The 20131-nt window shown below is 37.4% G+C and overlaps 1 protein-coding gene across 3 annotated transcripts in view; it reads right to left on the bottom strand.

Moving 5' to 3' along the window:
• Positions 1-20131, bottom strand: part of LOC131144360 (tobamovirus multiplication protein 1) — a 75950-nt gene that overhangs the window by 11249 nt on the left and 44570 nt on the right. For all 3 annotated transcript variants that reach the window (XM_058092955.1, XM_058092956.1, XM_058092958.1), the window contains exons 6-11: positions 19016-19190; positions 18777-18872; positions 15791-15851; positions 10972-11036; positions 10702-10776; positions 10523-10598 (exon numbers count right to left, since the gene is read on the bottom strand). In XM_058092955.1, coding sequence (XP_057948938.1) covers positions 10523-10598; positions 10702-10776; positions 10972-11036; positions 15791-15851; positions 18777-18872; positions 19016-19190 — 548 coding nt within the window. The remainder of the gene's footprint in view (positions 1-10522; positions 10599-10701; positions 10777-10971; positions 11037-15790; positions 15852-18776; positions 18873-19015; positions 19191-20131) is intronic.

Raw genomic sequence — 20131 nt, 5'->3', positions numbered from 1 at the left:
TTTGGTGATCAAAATCGTGCTACTAGGTAGACTGCTATGAAGGAACTTATGAATACTACTATGGCAAAAGAGACCCCAGTAAGGGATCATGTTTTGAAGATGATTGGTCTTCTCAATGAGTTAGAGATCCTTGGAGCTGAAATCGATGGGGAAACCCAAGTCGATATCGTTCTCCAGTCGCTACCTGAATCTTTCAAGCAGTTTTGCCTGAACTAAAACATGAATAAGCTCTCTTACTCATTGGCATAACTATTTAAAGAGCTTCAAGCAGCTGAGGGCCTTATCAGGAAGCCAACTATTGCTATTGTGACTGAGAAAGGTTCTTCTTCTAAGCCGAAAGGCCGAAAGAAGCAGAAAAAGGTTCAGATACCATAGGGAGCTCCTCCAGTAGTGCGTGGGGTGCAAGATGGAGTGAAAAAGCCTAAAGGCAAGTGTTTTCACTACAAGCAGGCCAAGGCACTGGAAATCACAATGTCCAGTTTATCTCGCCAAGCAGAACAACAAAGGTATATCTCATTCACTCGTAGTTGAAACGTGTTTAGCGATGATATCTACCAGTACCTAGTGTGTAGATACGGGAGCTTTAATCATATCTGCAATTCTTTGCGGGGGTTCCAGCAAATCCGCCAGCTAAGTGATGGGGAGATTTACATATTTCTGGGAGATGGCACGAGAGTGTCAGTAGTTACAGTAGGAGATATTCGCATTTCTTTTGGTAGAGATAGGATTTTAATATTGGAAGACTCTCTTTATGTACCTTCCATTAAAAGGAATTTGATCTTAGTTTCCAAGTTGGTTGATCACGGATATTCTGTTTATTTTAATAACTCAATTGTTATTACGTTAAATAAACTTTTTATCTGTTTTGGTACATTGGTGGATGGTCTTTATATTATTAATCATGCTTCTTATACAGTGCAACTAAATGAATAGAATAACACTGATAAACTACCATGTACGAGAAAGAAACCTTCCGAATTGAACCGAACTTATCTTTGGCACTTACGCCTAGGTCATATTAATTTGAGATGGATTTCAAGGTTGGTTCAGAATGGACCATTAGGTTCATTAGAAGTGGAGGCACTACCAATCTGTGAATCCTGCTTAGAAGGTAAGATGACCAAGCGGCCATTTTCGGCAAAGGGCTATAGAGCAAAAGAGGCATTAAAACTGGTTCACTCTGATTTGTGTGGCCCCATGAATATCCAGGCTAGAGGTGGCTTTGAGTATTTCATTACTTTTATTGATGATTACTCAAGTTATGGGTATATTTATTTGATGCGGTGTAAGTCTGAATGTTTTGAGAAATTCAAGGTATTTAAGGCAGAAACGGAGAAACGTCAGGGTAAATGTATCAAGACACTACGATCTGATCCTGGTGACGAGTACCTCTTAGGAGAATTTGTGGATTACTTATCAGAGGAAGGAATTGAATCTCAGTTGTCTGCACTTGGTATGCCAAAACAGAATGGTGTACCAGAAAGAAGGAATAGGACTCTTATGAACATGGTCATATCTATGATGAGTTATTCAGATTTGCCTAATTCGTTTTGGGGGCACGCACTAGAAATAGCAGCCTATACTCTGAACTTGGTCTCATTTAAGTCAGTACCTACTACACCCACAGAATTGTGGACTGTGCGCAAACCTAGTCCATGGCATGTTCGAATATGGGATAGTCCACCACACATGCTAAAAGGGAAAACAGATAACTTGGAATCAAGGACATATGTCTATTTATTTGTTGGATACCTTAGAGGGACGAAAGGTGGTTTATTTTATTTTCCTAAAGATCAGACGGTCATTGTTAGCACAAATGCTCGATTCTTAGAAGAGGACTATGTAATGAACCACAAACCTAGAAGTATGATTGTTCTAGAAGAGTTGAGAGGAGATATACCAACTATACCAATAGTGCAAGAACCACTACAAGACAAAGTTATTGACATCCCATTGCCTCGTCGTAGTGGGAGGAATGTTATAACTCGGGTTGAGTCTGATCCATCACGTGCAGCTACCATCAATACATCGGTTGTACAACCAAGGCAGAATGATGGTGCACAAGAATCAAGATCAACACAGCAAAACGTGCCTCATCGTAGTGGGAGAGTTGTACACCAACCTGATCGGTATATGTTCTTGGGAGAGTCTTATGATAGGATCCCTGATGAACGGGATACCGAACCCGGCAACTACTGTGAAGCACTTCACAATAAAGATGCAAAACTTTGGCAAAAGGCTATGAAATCAGAGATGGAGTCCATGTACTCTAATCAAGTCTAGGATTTTGTGGAGCCACCCGTAGGGATAAAACACATCGGATGCAAGTGGATCTATAAGAAGAAGAGAGGAGTAGACGGGAGGGTGGAAACCTTCAAGACTAGGCTTGTTGCGAAAGGGTTTACTCAGAAAGAGGGAATCGACTATGAGGAAACTTTCTCGCCGATAGCCATGCTAAAGTCTATCCGAATTCTCTCATCCATTGCAGCTCCTTTGGATTATGAAATTTGGCAAATGGATGTCAAGACATCTTTCCTTAATGGAATTCTTGATGAGTGCATCTATATGGTGCAACCAGATGGTTTTGCAGCAGTAGGCCAACAACACATGTTGTGCAAGCTTAAGAAGTCAATTTATGGACTTAAGCAGGCATCTAGGTCTTGGAACATCCGTTTTGATCAAGCCATTAAATCTTATGATTTTAATCAATGCCCTGATGAGTCATGTGTATACAAAAAGCATGATGGAAACGTGGTGGTATTCTTGGTGCTATATGTGGATGACATCTTACTCATCGGAAACGATGTGGGGGTATTATCTTCGATTAAGATATGGTTATCTGGACAGTTCGACATGAAGGACTTGGGAGAAGCCAGTCACATCCTTGGGATCAAGCTTTTGCGAGATCGCAAGCAAAGGATGTCGGGCTTATCACAAGCTACTTATGTCAATATGATTCTTACCCAATTTAGCATGTAGGATTCCAAGAAAGAGTTACACTTTTTCAAACATGGAATCTCTTTATCCAAGGATCAGAGTCCTAAAACATCGATTGAAGTAGAGAACATGAAGGCAGTTCCTTATGCATCAGTAGTAGGAAGCCTCATGTATACTATGCTTTGCACTAGTCCTGACATCTGTTTTGCCATATACATGGTTAGCAGATATCAGTCTGACCCAGGGCAGGAACACTAGACTGCGGTAAAACATATAATCAAGTACCTCAAAAGGACTAGGGATTATATGTTGGTTTATCAGGAAGATAGTCTAGTAACCGTTGGGTACACAGACTCAGATTTTCATCCAGATAAGAATTCCAAAAAATCAACCTCAGGAAATGTGCTTACCCAGGAGGTGGATCCATTAGTTGGAGGAGTATCAATGCTGATTCCACTATGGAGGCCGAATATGTGGCAGCCAAGGAGGCCGTTTGGCTCAGGAACTTTCTGTTGGATCTAGGAGTGGTGCCTTCGGTACAATCGCCTATTACACTTTACTGTGATAATAGCAGGGCGGTTGCTAACACAAAGAAACTCAGGACCCACGAGAGGGCAAAACACATCGAGAGTAAGCATTACCTGACACAAGATATCATGCAGAGAGGTGATGTGATGGTGACCAAGATTGCATCGACAAGCAACCTGGCAGACTCGTTTACATAGAGCATACCAGCTATGACTTTTGATAGTCATATAGAGGGAATGGGAGTGAGATGTATGGCAGCATGGCTTTGAGTCTATGTGGGAGATTGTTAAGGATTTATACTAAAAGACATGCTTTATGTAATCAGTTTTAGTATTTATTAATAACTTCAATTATTCCATTTTAATGAGAATCTTTGTGAGCAATGTTTGCCTGACATTATTTATTTAATGATTATGCATGTGTGTCTTTTATTCTATATAGTAGGAGATCTAGTGTGTAGAGTACGAATGATACACTGAAGATTAAATCATCAGTTCTTATAAAATATAAGTTTATTGTTCACAGTCTTAAATGAAATTGGATACACCATTTGTAGGACTGTAGCACAAGGTTTTAATAGGTCTGTCTTGACTATTGGGAATGGTACAGTTCCAACTCCTTATGTTAGGACATTTTGTGTGTATTGAATAGGACCATCTTGGGATAATTGTTTTTATACTGACTATATAAAATAATTAATACCTCATGGTTATTACGAGTGCTTATGCTCTTAATCCTGATATGATTATTAGACACTTGCATATAGTGTTTATTACTTTGATTCATAGAAGAGTGAGATTCTTTATGGGTCAAAATACTCAGTGAGATGTGTGATGACATTATGTATAAGGTGAACATTAATTATTGATGGAATCCATGTCCCGGTATTGGAATTGATGATACCTCCTTGAGGAAGCTTATAAGTTTTGATTGTGTCAAACCCTATTGGTGGATTTTGAATCCGGCACATCAAATAAGTTAAGTGGAAGGTCTCCGGGAATTAATGTGACAATTAATTAAATTATTAGCAATTTAATTTAATAGATGGGTATCTGTAATCTTTACGTGAGAAGATAAATAAGAATTTAATAATAGGAGCTCGAAATTTAATTTCGAATATGACAGGGAGTGCAATTATAATTCTTTAGTGGTATGAATTTCCATTCAGCAGCTAGGGGAGGACGAGCAAACTCTCATAGAGGCAGACGTTTTCGTGAGAGAAGAAAACTCTAGCAGCCGCTTACAAGCCCACTCTCTCAGGAGCAAGGCGTGTTCAAGGAATACAGTAGAAGATTATTGGTCGTCTTCCAGAGCTCGTTTTCGTACTTATAGATTCGGGATCAAACCAGAAAGATCTCGCAGGTATAATCCTAATCACGTAATTAGGGATTGCATGATCTGATTTTTATTTATTTTTGTTATCCGTATCCACTACAGCCGGATGTTAGGGCTATTTTGCAAGTCCCTTCACTCTAGTCCCTATTCCATACTTCAAGGCAGATGGCTTTCTAGTCTACGAACCTGAGACAAAAAACGGCCACAAATGGTTTGACATAGACTAGACATGTGATGAATGTCTTAATGATCCATTAGACATATCATCTGATGATGAAGAAGTTAGAGGTAGAAAGAAAAAGAACAAGTCCCAGCAGAAACTCAAAAAGAGGTATGAAGAAGGAGATCCAAAAGTCAACTTGCTTGGCGAACAATTCGAGAAATTTGCTACTATGTCAAATACAATGGGAAAAGCACAAAAGAGGATAGGTTTCCCCAGATCACCATGTTCAGACCCTCAATCTATGATGGTGACTTCCCACCATAAGAATACAAAGATGTGAGATCTCGTACGAAGCACTCCTGGAACATCAAAGATCCACTTGTTGTGAACCCCGACGGATCTTCCAAACAGGTTTCCCCAGCTGAAGCAACTCTCAATTGGCAGTCAAAAAATGCCATAGCCTATAACAGAATGCTCTAGCAAATTATGGATAATCATAGAGAGTTAGCTAACAATGTCGAGAACAAGTTCGACATAACATCAATCCTCATTGACAAATGCCAGAACCATATCCAAAGATTGCATGAGGAGCTTATGCAAATGATCCAGCATATGTCACCTCTCTCTCTTGCTTTCAAAAAGAAAGAAGCAGAGATGCAGCACCTCAAAGCCCAACTAAATTCTCTCAAGCAAAGCCAACAGCAACAACATAGATAGGCGAGGATTGACCCTCCCTTTCCTCCAACTACTTTGGCCTTTAGCTCCCCTCAGCCAACATTCTAGCCAGTATCCATGCAAGCATCTTTAAGAGGCAGTGACTCTTTTCTTCATCTAAAAAAGAGGCAGCATACTTAAAAACCAGCCCAAACCCAGAGGGTGGAGTCAACAACTGTCTCCACTGCTCAGAGGAAGAAAGATAAGCAAAAATTTGGAGAATCAAGTGATCTAGATCGTAAGCCACAAATTGAGGTTATAGAGAAGGATAATCCTATCTCTAAACTCCATACTGAGATGACTAATCCATTACATCCAAAGGAAGCATCAAAATCATTACTCGCCATCATGACAGATCATGATTCTTCTTAAGACGAGATCCAAACTCCAAAGCCTACTATGATGACCCTACCATCCACCCACGTAACTGAATACGGTAGTCATACGGACGATGGAGTACATGACAACATCAACCTCTCAGAAAATACTGCATCAGCCATTCCCACGCATAGTTCAAGCAGCAATGGAAATGGGTTGACCATTTCTTTGGAAGGAATTCCTCCAAGCCAATGGAGGAATAAAATCCTTGAACTCCATGCATGGTGCACAGCAGAACTAATGAAGGAAGGAATTACCCTCAAAGAGGTCATTGTAAGGGTCGTTTCCAAATTCATTGGAAGATTAAGAATCTGGTGGATCAACCTTGGAGATTACAGACAATTGCAGATATCACAGGTTCCAAACCTTGATGTCTTCATCTCCACTATCATTGAAGAAATATGTGGTGCTTGGGAAGATCACGTCACTCATTCCGTAGAAGAGTACATGAAGATTAAATGTTGCTCCCTCAAAAGAAAGGATCTAGAGAAGCATTATAATCTTATCTCTGAAAGGCATTATACTCTTTGCGGACCAGATGATATCAACCTCAAGCAAGCCTATCTCAATGGCTTGCCTGATCCACTAGGAGCAAAAGTCCTCCGAGAATTGCAAATGAGTGGAAAAAGACTTGAAACACTTCCCTTGGAAAACTCTACCAAAGTGCTCTTATGAATCTAGATGCGCTCTGTAGAAAGTACGACATGTATAGAAGAGTCCAGAAAGCAGGCATGAAAATCACCAAGGAATGCAAAAGGAAGGACCTCCTCATCAAATGCAAAGGAAAAAGCAATGCTCCTGCCCGGCAAGAGACCGTGAAGATATTTCTCCCAGCAGAAAATCTAGAAGATCAAAGCACAAGTAAAGACACTGGAAATTTTTGAGAAAGAAGAAGCATTAGAAGGACTTAAAAGATCATCGATGCTACATCTGCAATCAAAAGGGGCATTATGCAAAAAGACGTCCCAAAAAACGAAGGCGAATCAAGCTTATCCAGATGTTGCACAAGGTCTCTGATTGGGATTCAAATGACAACATCGAGTTTATTTTCTCTATGGATGATCAACAGAATGAAGATCCTATTTTGGCTTTCCAACAATGAGGCCAGACTGATTTTTCAGAATCTTCCGATGAAGAAGGAGAGTTCGAAAGCTACCAAGCCGATCCGCTTGAATGTTCTCATATCCAACCTATCAGCAATGAGAGCTACCCGATAGCTTCAACAGAGGATGTTGTTCACAATCTCTGTTACATCCAAGAATCATTATTGGCGCAATTTAAGAAAGGAAGCTATGTTTCACCCTCTGCTCCAGTTTGAGTATTGGCTGATAAATACTCAAAGCCTATTAAAGTCATTGCATTCTTCGACATAGGAGCAGCTTGCAGCTTTCTTAAGCCTAGTATTCTCTCGAAAGACAAATGGAAACCTTGTAACCAAGGATTCAAGGCAGCAAATGGAGAACACTTCCAGGTCAAATTAAAGAGTGTGCCTGTTTATATTAAGCTTCATCCAAAATGCTTAATCAAGGCAACGTTCTTTGGATCAAACCTTCCAAATAAGGATCTTCTCATCGAATTCAATATCATTCAGCACTTAAAACAAAGTCCAGTGGACAATCAAAGGTCTAAAATTCAGATCATATTTGTTACAATGGACCAAGACTCCTAATCTCTTCCAGATCACTCAGTCCTTAGAGGAGATTAAGGCTTGATTGATTCGAAAAATTGTGCTGATAGTCATAGTAAGTTTCTGGAGAAATGTCCAAAGCCATTATGGAAAAATCCAGAGTTCTATGTCAGTCTCCCTTTCAAAAAGAATGAAGACATTAACCCAACTAAAACCAATCACAAGGGGATGAATCCAAAACACTATTCCTTGGCCCTGGAAGAGTTGACCCAACTCCAAGGAGAAGGGCTTATTCAACCAACAAAGTCGCAATGGGCTTGCGAAGCCTTTTATGTCAACAAAAGGGTTGAGCAATCTCGAGGAAAGCTTCAGCTCGTCATCAACTACCAGCCCTTTAACCATTTCCTCACTGATGATGAGTTCCCATTGCCAAACAAGACCAACCTATTTTCACAACTTTTGGAGGCCCAAATATTTTCGAAGTTTGACTTGAAAGCAAGCTTTTGGCAATTGGGCATCCATCTAGAGGATAGGCCCAAGACGGCTTTCTGCATACCCAACTTCCACTACCAATGGGTTGTTTTGCCATTTGGGCTCAAAGTGGCCTTGTCCATTTTCCAAAATGCGATGATCAAGATTTTCCAGCCCATACTTCATCATGCCTTGATTTATATTGATGATATCCTCCTATTCTCAAAAGATACAACATCACATGCTGAGCTTTTGAATCAGTTCACAGACATAGTGGAGCACTACGGAATCATGCTGTCAGAAAAAGAAATGATTATTGGTGTTGAGATAGTAGATTTCCTTGAGATGAAGATTAGCCAAGGCAAATATGAGCTGCAACCACACATTGCTACACAGCTCAGCACCTTTCTAGAAAGTCAGATGACAACAAAACAACCGCAGCAGTTCCTTGGTATTATCAATTACATGGCAAACTTTGTCCCAAAGCTTGCAACCGACACAACTCCACTCCACCAACTTTTGACAAAGAAAGACGTCCCCCCTTGGGAATCCAAACACACAGAAGCAATTAAATCACTTAAAGCAGTGGCTACAACATTGCCACCACTCCAAATTACTGACAAAGGAAAGAGAATCTTGCAGACTGACGCTAGTCATTTCTACTGGGGCGCAGCTTTATTCAAGAAAAAAGATGGGACTAGACATATCTGCGGATACAAGAGTGGAGCATTCAAAGAATCAGAATCGCATTATCACTCCACCTTCAAAGCGATTTTGGCGGTAAAGAGAGGAATTGAAAAGTTTGAATTCCATCTAATTGGACATGCTTTTCTAATCGAAATGGATATGTCATCCTTTCCGAAGATGATCCAATTCAAGCAGAAGATCCTCCCGCAAGGACAACTCCTTCGATGGGCACACTGGTTCTCACAGTATAAATTCGAAGTTAAGCACAACAAAGGAAAGCAAAATATTCTCAGTGACTTCCTCTCAAGACCAACAAATCATCCTCAAGTCCTCTCCCTCATGGCATCCTCACCTTCTTCGTCCCTTTCAAACTTGGTCCAAACCCTCCCAAGTGAAATCCAGTATAACATCCTCAGACACACCATTGATAAGGGCAATCATAAAATGATCCAAGGTCTCCAGCCCCTCCTCTTCTCAAAGTATGGTTTACTCGATGCTCCGATAAAAAACCTAGACTGGCACCCTCTTTCCCTATTCATCAATGGTCTTTGGGTCCCCACACTTTCTTATTTGACCTTCCCTAAAGAAGTTTTTCTCCTTCTTTGGTACCTTGCAAGGACTTACCGACTCGGTATGATCCTTCACAAACCTTGGACCTATGCCTTCTTAACAGACCGAAGACAAAGACATTGTCAGTACAGTTTCTTTAAAGATTGGCTTCTGTTCTTCAAAACAGAAGCATAATGGGTGGAGCAATTAGATTTCATTACAGGGTCCCCATATTTATTGGTCATTAAGCACTCCTAGAAGATCAAAGATCCACTTGTTGTAAACCCTGACGGATCTTCCAAACAGGTATCTCCAGTTGAAGCAACTCTCAATTGGCAGTCAAAAAATGCCATGGCCCAAAATAGAATGCTCCAGCAAATTATGGATAATCAAAGGGAGTTAGCTAAAAATGTCGAGAACAAGTTCAACATCACATTAATCCTCATTGACAAATGCCAGAACCATATCCAACGATTGCATGAGGAGCTTATGCAAATGATCGAGCACGTGTCAGCTTTCTCTCTTGCATTCAAAAAGAAAGAAGCAGAGATGCAGCACCTAAAAGCCCAACTATATTGTTGGTCCACAACCTAACAGCTTAAGCTTTTAGGTGAAGTGGTAATCTAACAACCACTTGGCCCAAGCCTTAGTGGTTGGCGTTGGCGGTGGCGGTGGTGGCTGTTGAAGAAATTAAGCTACTTATTCTACACAACACAAATTTTTACTTCCTCCCTATTGAGCATGTGTGCACACTATAAACCTTCAACACTGTTCCTCATTTTGTTTTCAATATGTGCATCAAGGATTTTGTTTAGGCATCCATTATTATTTACATTGGCCAGCTAACCATGCCGTCTTCTGGAAAAGTAAGTAAAATAATATTCAGGGATTAGTACTAGGCATCAAAGTGAGGAAATCTGTATGTAAGTTAAGAAGCTATATGTAAATCTTGCCTAGTAAGGATCCAGGAAGTAATTCCTAATCTGGGACATAAGCATAAATTTCCACTAAAATCATAATAATAAAAATAATATCAATCACACTTTCTCATTAAAACATCATGTATTTATGATTTTCTGCACATCACCGTTGATAAATTTGAAAACATGATTGGGGAAAGTCACATTACATACCTATAAAATAATATAAAATCAGTAAAACAGAAGTATAAGCACCATTTACTTGCTGTTGATGCCAGCGGTAAAGAAGCTGCAACCATAATTATACCATTAAATTTTTAAAATGCATTATGAAACCAAAGTTACATATTTAAACATACAACTAGATCTTGGTTCAGCCAAAAAGTACATACTGGAATATCTGTAAGAAGTGCTACAAAGGAACTTGATGTAAAACAAGTAACAGAGACAACTGCAAGACCCGCAACCTGCACACAGCAAAATACTTAAAGCGGACAGCATAGAGAGATACTTTACTATACATATTCCTAAAAAGCAACATGAAAAAACAGGATTAATTAGTCATTTAATGTTCTAGAAGAACTGCAAATAATTCAATGTTCTTCAAAGTATTTAAACAATTAGTCGACAAAAAAATTCAAAGGGAATAATGGAATAAATACCTTCCTCATTTCAGATGAAGCTCTCTCAGATCTTACTCTTCTCATTTTCAAGAATAATACGAGTCCTGAAAATGAATTGCATTCACGAAACATTATTTTCAAAAAGACAGCCCAAAAATTTATATGCAAAATATAATGCTTTTTTTTTTGGGGGGGATCAGTAAAACAGGTAAGCCAATAGGAGGACCAAGGGGGTGCCAAGTGCAGATTAACTATAAATCTATGATGATAAAAAAAAAAAAAATCAATAAGGTCGTGTACAGCATGTGCATCCATTCCACAGTTAACATTTTACCAGAAGTCAAGCATTGTAACCATCTATCTTTGAGCCAACTAAGAGAGGTTTCTTTCCCATCAAAAGCTCCTCTTTCTTTCCCTCCACACAATCCAAAAAATAGTGAGAGGGATCCGCCGCAGTTTTCCTCTTGTCAGTACAAACTCTAGCCCTGAAAATGTCCCACATTTCATGAGCCACTGAGCCAGCTCCCACAAGTAAGGCCTAAAATAGAATAAGCAGTTTCCCACAGGTCCTTGATCCGCGAAAAGAGGAGGAGATTGCATACAGATTCTCCATCCTCTCTGCATGAGAAACACCTGTTAACAAGGTCTTTTCCTCTTTGGCATATTGTCGCCAGTAACGATTCTCTCCAGACTGCCTCCAAGATTAAAGCAACTTTAGCTAGACCTCCCACTTTCAAATTCCTTTCCAAGGGAAGCTGTCCTGGAAAAGCACCATTGACCTGCATCACATCTCATTATAGAAGCCTAACTTCAGAGTGAAATTGCATCTCCCTGTTGTTTCCAATTAAACCTGTCCTCCTCATAAAGACAATTAAGAACTCATAAAAGTGTTCCAAGTTCCCAATCCTGAGGTTGCCTATGGAAATTTATGTTCCAAGTAACCGTGTCATTTACCTAAGTTAAACAATTTGCAACCAGTGTATTTTTCTTGTTTGCAAGCGGAAAGAGCTGTGGAAATTGGAATTTAAGCAATTGCTTCCCACACCAACTGTCATGCCAAAGAAGTGAATCTCTTTTTCTATTAGCAAAAGCCAAATGTTGCCAGCCCACCCTCTCCTCATCCATCTCCAAATTCCTACATCATAAGCCTCCCTGGTATCTTTCATGGTCCATCCATTGCTATAGGCCACACTTGGAAGTAACAACCTTCCTCCCCAATAAACTGCCATAGTGACCTCTTTCTCCAATACAAAACACTTTATCAGGTTGGTGTCGGTGGCATAAACCAACATTCTTTTAAGGAACTCCATGATTAAGATAAACAAGTGGGTTGAGACTTGAGAGAAGGACTCCCTGCATAGTGCCTCTGGTAGATCCAAAGAAAAATGTGGTGTTGCCATTTATAATAATTGAGAAGCTTGAGGAAGAGATGCATTTTTAATCCATCTACACCATTGTTCACCAAAGTACTAATTCTATTTGTTAAGGCTTGATATACATTGTTAACCTACAACCTAACAGCCTAAGCTTTTAGGAGAAGTGGTAATTTAACATGGTATCAAAGCCATGGTCGCCAAGCGGTCCAGTGTTCTAGTCTAATTGCCCACCTTTATTGTAAATTTGTTAAAGAATTGAAGTGTTTACAGCCAAGGTCTTAAATTTCGATTTCGATTAAAATTTCAAAGAAGTATAGAAATTTCGATGGAAATTTCGATTTTGATGTCTATTTCGATTTCAATTTGAAAAAATGATGAAAATTAGTAGTAAAACATGGAAGTCTTTTATGAAACTTTATGAAATGGTTAATACTACATAATATTGTAAGTTTTAGGACTAACATATTACAAATTAGATACATCTATGTTGTGTTTGAGGTGCAATAATTGTAATATAATATGTGTATTAAATATATTCGTAACATAATGTGTATCAAACATATTCGTAATGTAATGTGTATTAAACATATTTGGCTAATATAAATGAAATTCATAAATCAATTAAATATTATTTATTACACAGATAAAGATACATTAGACATAAATGATTGAATTAAATGTTGTTGAAAGTCCAATTTTTCATGCAATTTCAAAAGCCCTTGTAATAATCTTTTGTTTTGGAAAAAAAAAAAAAATTGAGAGAGAAATTTCACTTTGTGTCTAAATCAAACATTTGATTTCTAAGGAAATTTCATTCTATAGTTAGAATTGCGACATTTTGATAAATTTTGGATGAACCATTGAAATTTTGATGGAAATTATGTTTCGATGGTGCTAATCTTTGTTTTTGTTTGTTTATCTCTCCACATGCAATTGGGCTGCACATGAGAGGGAGTGTTAAGGCTTGGTGTACGTTGTTAACCCACAACCTAACCGGTTGGGCTGTTAGCCCACAATGTAACTACCTGAGCTATTAGGTAAAGTGGCAATTTAACACTGTTCATAAGACACAAGATGAAGTCTTGACAAACAAGGTCAAAGGCTCCATGTCTAACTTGCAAATAAAACCCTAGCCCTACTTTTTATGTGGGTCTCAACCACTTCATTTGTAACTAAATTCAACATCCATAATTTGTCACCCTTCAATGAAAGCAAACTGATATGGGTCAATGACTTCCCTTATCATATTTTTAGTCTTGAAGAAAACACTTTTGAGATTATCTTTCCCAACAAGGCTAATAGACTGAAAATCTTTTATGAAACTTAAAAGAACCACCAAAGCCACAAAAGTTGCATTAAGTCTGTCCACAAAGTCCCCTGAAATCTTCAAAAACCTTCATCACATCTTTATTGACAACTTCCAAGTAGTTTTCCAGAAAGCCATAGTGAATCCATCGGCCCTAGCCCCCAAGGACAGTCAGAACTTCTTCATAGAAAGGTATTTCCAACCAAGAAGCCTTATCCCATTTTAACAAATAATGGTACCTGCATGGTCAATCAATCTGGCTGCCCCCAACAAATCTTCCAGCATATTCTTGTCTTTTATAATCAAAAAATGTAACTAGACTATTTACAGTGGCTATATCAGAAAATAAGCCTTAATTTTCGGGAAAAACCACATACAATATGGTGTCAAAATTATAAAATCCCAAGTTTAAATAAGAAAAGGCTGATCACTAAATCTGCTGTTTTGGGTTGAAGAACAAAAGGGAAAAAAAAATAAAAAATCAATCAGAGAAATTTCTAGAAATTTTACATATTTTTATGCTTTAGGACGACCTAGAGCTTAGTAAAGTGCTTTAGGGTTAAGCTTATGACAGCAGTGTATTTAAAACAAAATGGTCAGGAAGTGTAGTGCAAATTGGTTTAACAGAAGCATCTTCCGCGTGTTTTTGGCATGTCTAGAGTTTCATAGCAAGAGCAAAGTCTAGATTTGGTTGACTAACCATTTGTGCCTCAAAAGTTGCAAATGCTTGAAACACATAATGTATTCTGCATGTTTTTGCCATGTCTAGAGTTTCATAGCAAGAGAAAAATAGATTTTGGTTGGCTGTACACCATTTGTGCCTCTAAAGTTGCAAATGATTGAAACACATACTGTACGAGATTTACTTTTTAGCAACAGCATTGAATATGTTTTCTCACAAACATTACTTTTGGAAAAAGCATTAAAGAACTACCACTATTTTAAATTTGTCAATGTGGCAATATATTTACTATTCTGTGAAAATGGCCACCTTTTCAGTAAAAAATTTGTGAGGCTTCTATTTATGCGCACGTGTAAGAATTTGATGAAAGAAAATTGAGAGAAGTAAAAACAAAAATGAAAAAAATAAAACATCCTAGTAAAATCTGACATGAAATAAAAAAAAAGTGTAAACAGTCTGAACAAAGCTTTTCAGGCCAGAAATCAGGAAAGCACACCCCATTAAAGGCTCCAAATGCATAAGCCCAGAAGGAAGCAAGAAAACTTGTCTCTCAAAGTAGATATTGACCCTTGAAATTTTGGGCATCCTCTTCAACAAAACATAAGACAAGTCCAAATTCTCTTTGCATCCTTGTACCCCCCCCCCCCCCCCCCCCCAACCCCCCCCAAAAAAAACCCCTAAAATAAGTAAGCAAAAACGACAGCCAAAGAATCTGGGATATCCCATTGCTCTCCAAAAATTCAAAGTTCTAATTCCACTCTATGCTGCTAAAATAATGCAAGAAGAAATGAGAATTAGATTCACCACTACAAAGGCAGGTTAAACATATATCAAGAAACACCAATTTATTAGGCCTTCTAACTGGCAACATATAGCATTAGTTCTGTTAAGCCCACTTGGATGGGACTTCAGTTTTACACTTCCGCTTTCCAAATATAATTTGCTATAGGGAAACGAAGCAGGATGAAGAAGATGAGGAAAACAAAAGGGCTTACAAGGATAGACATTGGATCTACCCAAAGTTCTAATTCTACTACCCCCACTAGAGGAAAGCTGACAGGAATATAAAACAGTGAAAGCAAAATGTGCTCTTCCACCTCTCTATCATTGAAATCCTCAAAGAAATGAATGCTCCTTGAAAAAAAATCCATATCAATAACCAAAAAAAAGAAAAAAGAAAAAAACTGTTATAGAAGCATTATGAAGACCAAAGAGGCAATAAGACAATAAAAATCAACAGAAAGAGAAACCTCACGTCTGCAAATGTCTTCCCAAAAGCAGACATAAGACCCATTTCAAACATTGAGCACTTTAGCACCAAAGCATTCCTAAACATGTTTTGTCCATCAAATTAATTCAATTAGAAAATAACTCATGATGCTCCAAATAAAATTCCAGGGTCTAATACCAGCAATAATTGTGATTCAAGATTTCCATAAGATTAGAACCAATGCAACAAATAAAAATGAGAAGTTAGGGGGGAAAAATTCTCACCATAACAAGCTAATGCTCCTCCTAATAGAAGAATTGCTATAGCAAAAAGATCGACATATACCTGCATGATAATAACATTCACTGTATCATGACATTACTGATTACTATTTATACACAAAACAAGCAAAACATAACATCCTTGCCATAGCAGTAAATTATTGCCTTCATACCTGAAACACAATTAATATGCATTCTTTCATCAAGTTGCAACATTTGTAACTAAATTAATCATATTAAAGTACTCTTCTTAAAATTTCACAAATCATGATAACCTTGGCCGATTTTCAACAAACCACTGTCTCCATTAACAGGTGAGGAAATCTCTACACAACAAATTGTATCATTGTAGAAGTGCAAAAGAAAGTTAAAGCAAGTAGTCTGTTTCTAGTTAAGAGAGAAGCTTAGATAAAACTGGTGAATAACGTCTCTCTAGCCTCTTCAGAGTCAATATTCCCGAAATCCCCTAAATCTAGGACAAAAGAAATTGTGACACAACCACATTTCACAGGCAATCTTTTACGGCCTGTTTGGTATCATTTCTGTTTCCTGTTTTTATTGTCAGTTTTCAGCTGTATGCGAAAAAATTGAAAACCAAATTTTATGGTTTTCAATTGTTTGGCAATCAATTGCCCTAATATTTTAATATCCAGATTAACTTCTTTTATTAAATCTTTCATTTTATAAATAATTTTTAAAATTAAAATAAAATTACTATATGAATTTAAAACATAATTAAAAAAAATGATCATATTAACTTAAAAACATAATTAAAATAAAAATGTCCATAAAATTTCAAATAATAATAATAATAATAAATCACAACATATTTTTACTATTTTCAATTGTCATGTACATAAGATTTTTCTTGTAAACTGAATTTTGAAATATAGTGATTAAGTAAAATAATTATAGCAATTTTTATTTTATTATAATATTTTTAATTTGCATTATTTTTAAATTTTATTATTTTAATCATATTTTTAAATTGTTATTTGATTCGTGGAAAAAAATGAGCATTTGTTTAATTAAGTTTTAATTTGTTTTGGTTTTAGAAATATTAACCAAACAGATTTCTAGTTTTCAAGTTTTAGTTTCCGTATATGGTTTTTAATCTTCACTTTGGGTTTCTTCATTTTCATAATTTTTACAGCGATAGCAATCAGCCTCTCAATATCTAGGTTTCAGATTTCCAAAAGATTTTATTGACATCTATAGGACCAAAGTTCTCCATGCTCTGGTGTGAACTACAAATACAATATGTCCAAAGCAACAAAAAATGAACCCAAATTCTTAACAATAGAGTTTGAGTGGGCTTCACTCACAGGTTGCACAATGACTAATTCCATTTTATGCACTACCCATTTCTCATTAATTATTTAAATACAAAAATTAGAGCATAACAAAGGAGACAACCGTACTCTAAACTTTTTTGATAACAAAAGAAGATATATTAAAAGAGAGAAAATGTAAAAAGTATGTAAGGATAGGAAATCCTCAAACAAAAATAAAAAGCCAAAACCAAAATAAAAAAAAAATAAAAAATAAAAAACTAAGATTAACCAAAAAATCCCCTCTTCAAGTCTTAAAACTCTTTGCCTATGAAGTTCAATTCTTACCCATGGTTTCAACCCCTTAAGAAAATAGAACAGCTTGTCTTTGTCTGATATCCAACATCAAAGCAGAAAATTGTTTCATGTATTCCCTGATTGACCCAATATGTCTGAGGTCTCTCAGCTTTTTCCTAGCATTGTACTCAACATTCTCAGGAAAGAATTGGGTCTTGAGCTCTCTCTTCAAGTCTGCCCAACAATCCACTACACAGCGTCCATTTTCAATTTCATTGTACTTGGTACGCCACCACAATTTGGCATCACCAACCAAGTACATGGTCGGAGTATCCACTTTCACCTGTTCTTAGGCCATCCTCACAGCGCAAAAGTACTGCTCCATATCAAACAAGAAGTTCTCCAACTCCTTGGCATCACGGACACCCCGATACGTCTTGGGTTCTAGTACCTTGGTCTTGTTAAACCTCGAAGCATTAGAGTTTCCCATAGCAAGAACTATCAGATTCATCTTTGCATCCAAATCAGCTATCCGAGACTACAAAGTTTCCAATGCATGGTGAAAGTCCTCTGACATTTCACCTATCAAACTTGCTTGATGCTTTTGTGATTCCTTCACTTCATCAGCAGGTCCCCTCAGTTGGGCCATCTCCGTGGCCACATTGTTGGCTGTCATCTCAGCATGTGCTTCTAGCACGCTGATTCTCTCAGCATTGGTTGGTGTCACGACCATTTACTAAAGCTTTCTCAATCCCATAAAAAAGGCAATTGAATTCACGTAGCAACTAACCGAGCTCTGATACTAGCTGTCACAGGTCGAATATTTCACAAAGGACCGTGCGGCACTAGCTAAAGCACTCTTGCTTAACTAGCCAGCCTATCGTTTACCACAATTCATCCACGAAGCACTTTCATTATCATTCAATCAAATATCAGCAGAAGTAGTAAGCAATTATGAAAGCAATGGCAAGCAAGCAGTAAACATTGAAGCAATGTAATTCATTAACACCACCTCCATTAACATTGTGTGTTTAGCGAGGGAGGCAAGTAGGCTAAACACGTTGACAATAGCTAGTGAGTTTTACAAGATTGAAGAACACTCACCCTCCCCTAAAGAGGCTTTACATGCAATTCTCATCCTAGCACTAGGAAACATCAAAGTGACCAAGGAGTCATACTACCTTATTTAGCATAGGGAGAAACAACTACTAGAAAATAAACCTACACTAGTATTTACATGATGGAAACCAATCCCAAACACACGAGACAAGCGGTCATAGGCAAGCATAATGCCCTGAACAAGCTCGGCTCATGACAACAATGCATAAATGTTAACAAATAAGCAGTAGATAAACAATATAGGGGCAGATCACAATAGAAAAATCAATGATTAGGGTAGTGAACTAGAAATAACTCCGTACCCGAGCCACCACAGATGAATCAATTGGATTCTTTCCTGTCTCAATCCATATAAGCACCGCAGATGCCATCATCAAGACAAAGACTAGAACAGTAACCTAATAAAATAAGTACTAAACCAATGAACTTCAAAGCATTAATTAAAGAAATTTGAGATTTTGTACAATCATTACAAAAAAAAAAAAAGTGAAAATAATTATGCATACAAAATATCAAGTAATACTTTTTCATTGTTATATACCAATATCACAATTCTTTGGCGACTTCCAACATGGATGAGTCGGAGGGGGAAACATTTTCTGTGACAATCCGTGTTTAATTGATTTGATCTACTCAAAGTCTTCTCCAACAAAGCTTCCCGAGGACTACATTCTTCATCCTCATCATCATCATTTGCCTGATGGCAAAGGTCGACCCTATAAAATCATTCCCCAAAGAAGCATAGTATGTAGCTAATAAATGACACTGATTTAAAGGTTAAAATAACAAAATGACAACCTAAAAGGATAATATTGAAATGAAACTTGCAAAATAACAAAGCTCAATTTACAAGCAAAGTACTTATTAAACTCTATTTCAAAAGATTCAAATTTGGGAAATAAACAATTTGGACAGAATATAATGAATAATATATAATGAAACCATAACTAAGTATTTGATCAAAGTCCAGCTCAATTTTTGAGTATGACAATGTCCAGATAAGCATTAAAAAAGTGTGATTAAATGTATAACTGATAGCTCTAACATTACCATATGATAAATCAACAATCATAATTTTAAAAAGGAAGAATCAATTAAGATGTGCAGTAAATGACAAGAACAAAGAAAGCCTAATCTATATAAATCCATAATCAACAGCAGAGCTGGGATTATTCACTTATCAGTTTAATACTAGAAGCCTGTGAAAAAGAAAGTTATAAATAGCATTTTATTGCCAAATCATAGAAAGGGGCTGGGTTACTACTATAAGCATTTTCTGTTGGCAAATGCGCAAAATAAACAAGGACAAGGAAGGTGAAAAGAAAGCCAAAGGGACACAACTGGATCCTGGAAACCGAGGATCATGGGAAGGAGCTGAAATTCCTTAAAAGGCTTTCTTTCCCAGAATCCATAAAAGTTTAATACACAAGATATCCAAGTTACAGGGTCTTTGGTTACAGACTATCACTATCTAATTTCAGCACCCCAAAAACATTTTGCTTACAGGTGCAGTGCCCATCCTGATGTCTGAAATCTACAGTTTTCCATTTCCTGAGAACCTTGAAGTGATGATTCAATAATCATTCATGTAAAATACAGTTGCCATCCAACTATCCAACAACTATGTGCTTAACTACCCTAGCATATCACTTTTTTT

This window comes from Malania oleifera, chromosome 12 (assembly GCF_029873635.1).
Source record: "Malania oleifera isolate guangnan ecotype guangnan chromosome 12, ASM2987363v1, whole genome shotgun sequence".
Taxonomy (NCBI): Eukaryota; Viridiplantae; Streptophyta; class Magnoliopsida; order Santalales; family Ximeniaceae; genus Malania; species Malania oleifera.
The sequence above is the reverse complement of the archived record's forward strand: the minus strand, read 5'-3'. Positions and strand labels throughout refer to the sequence as shown.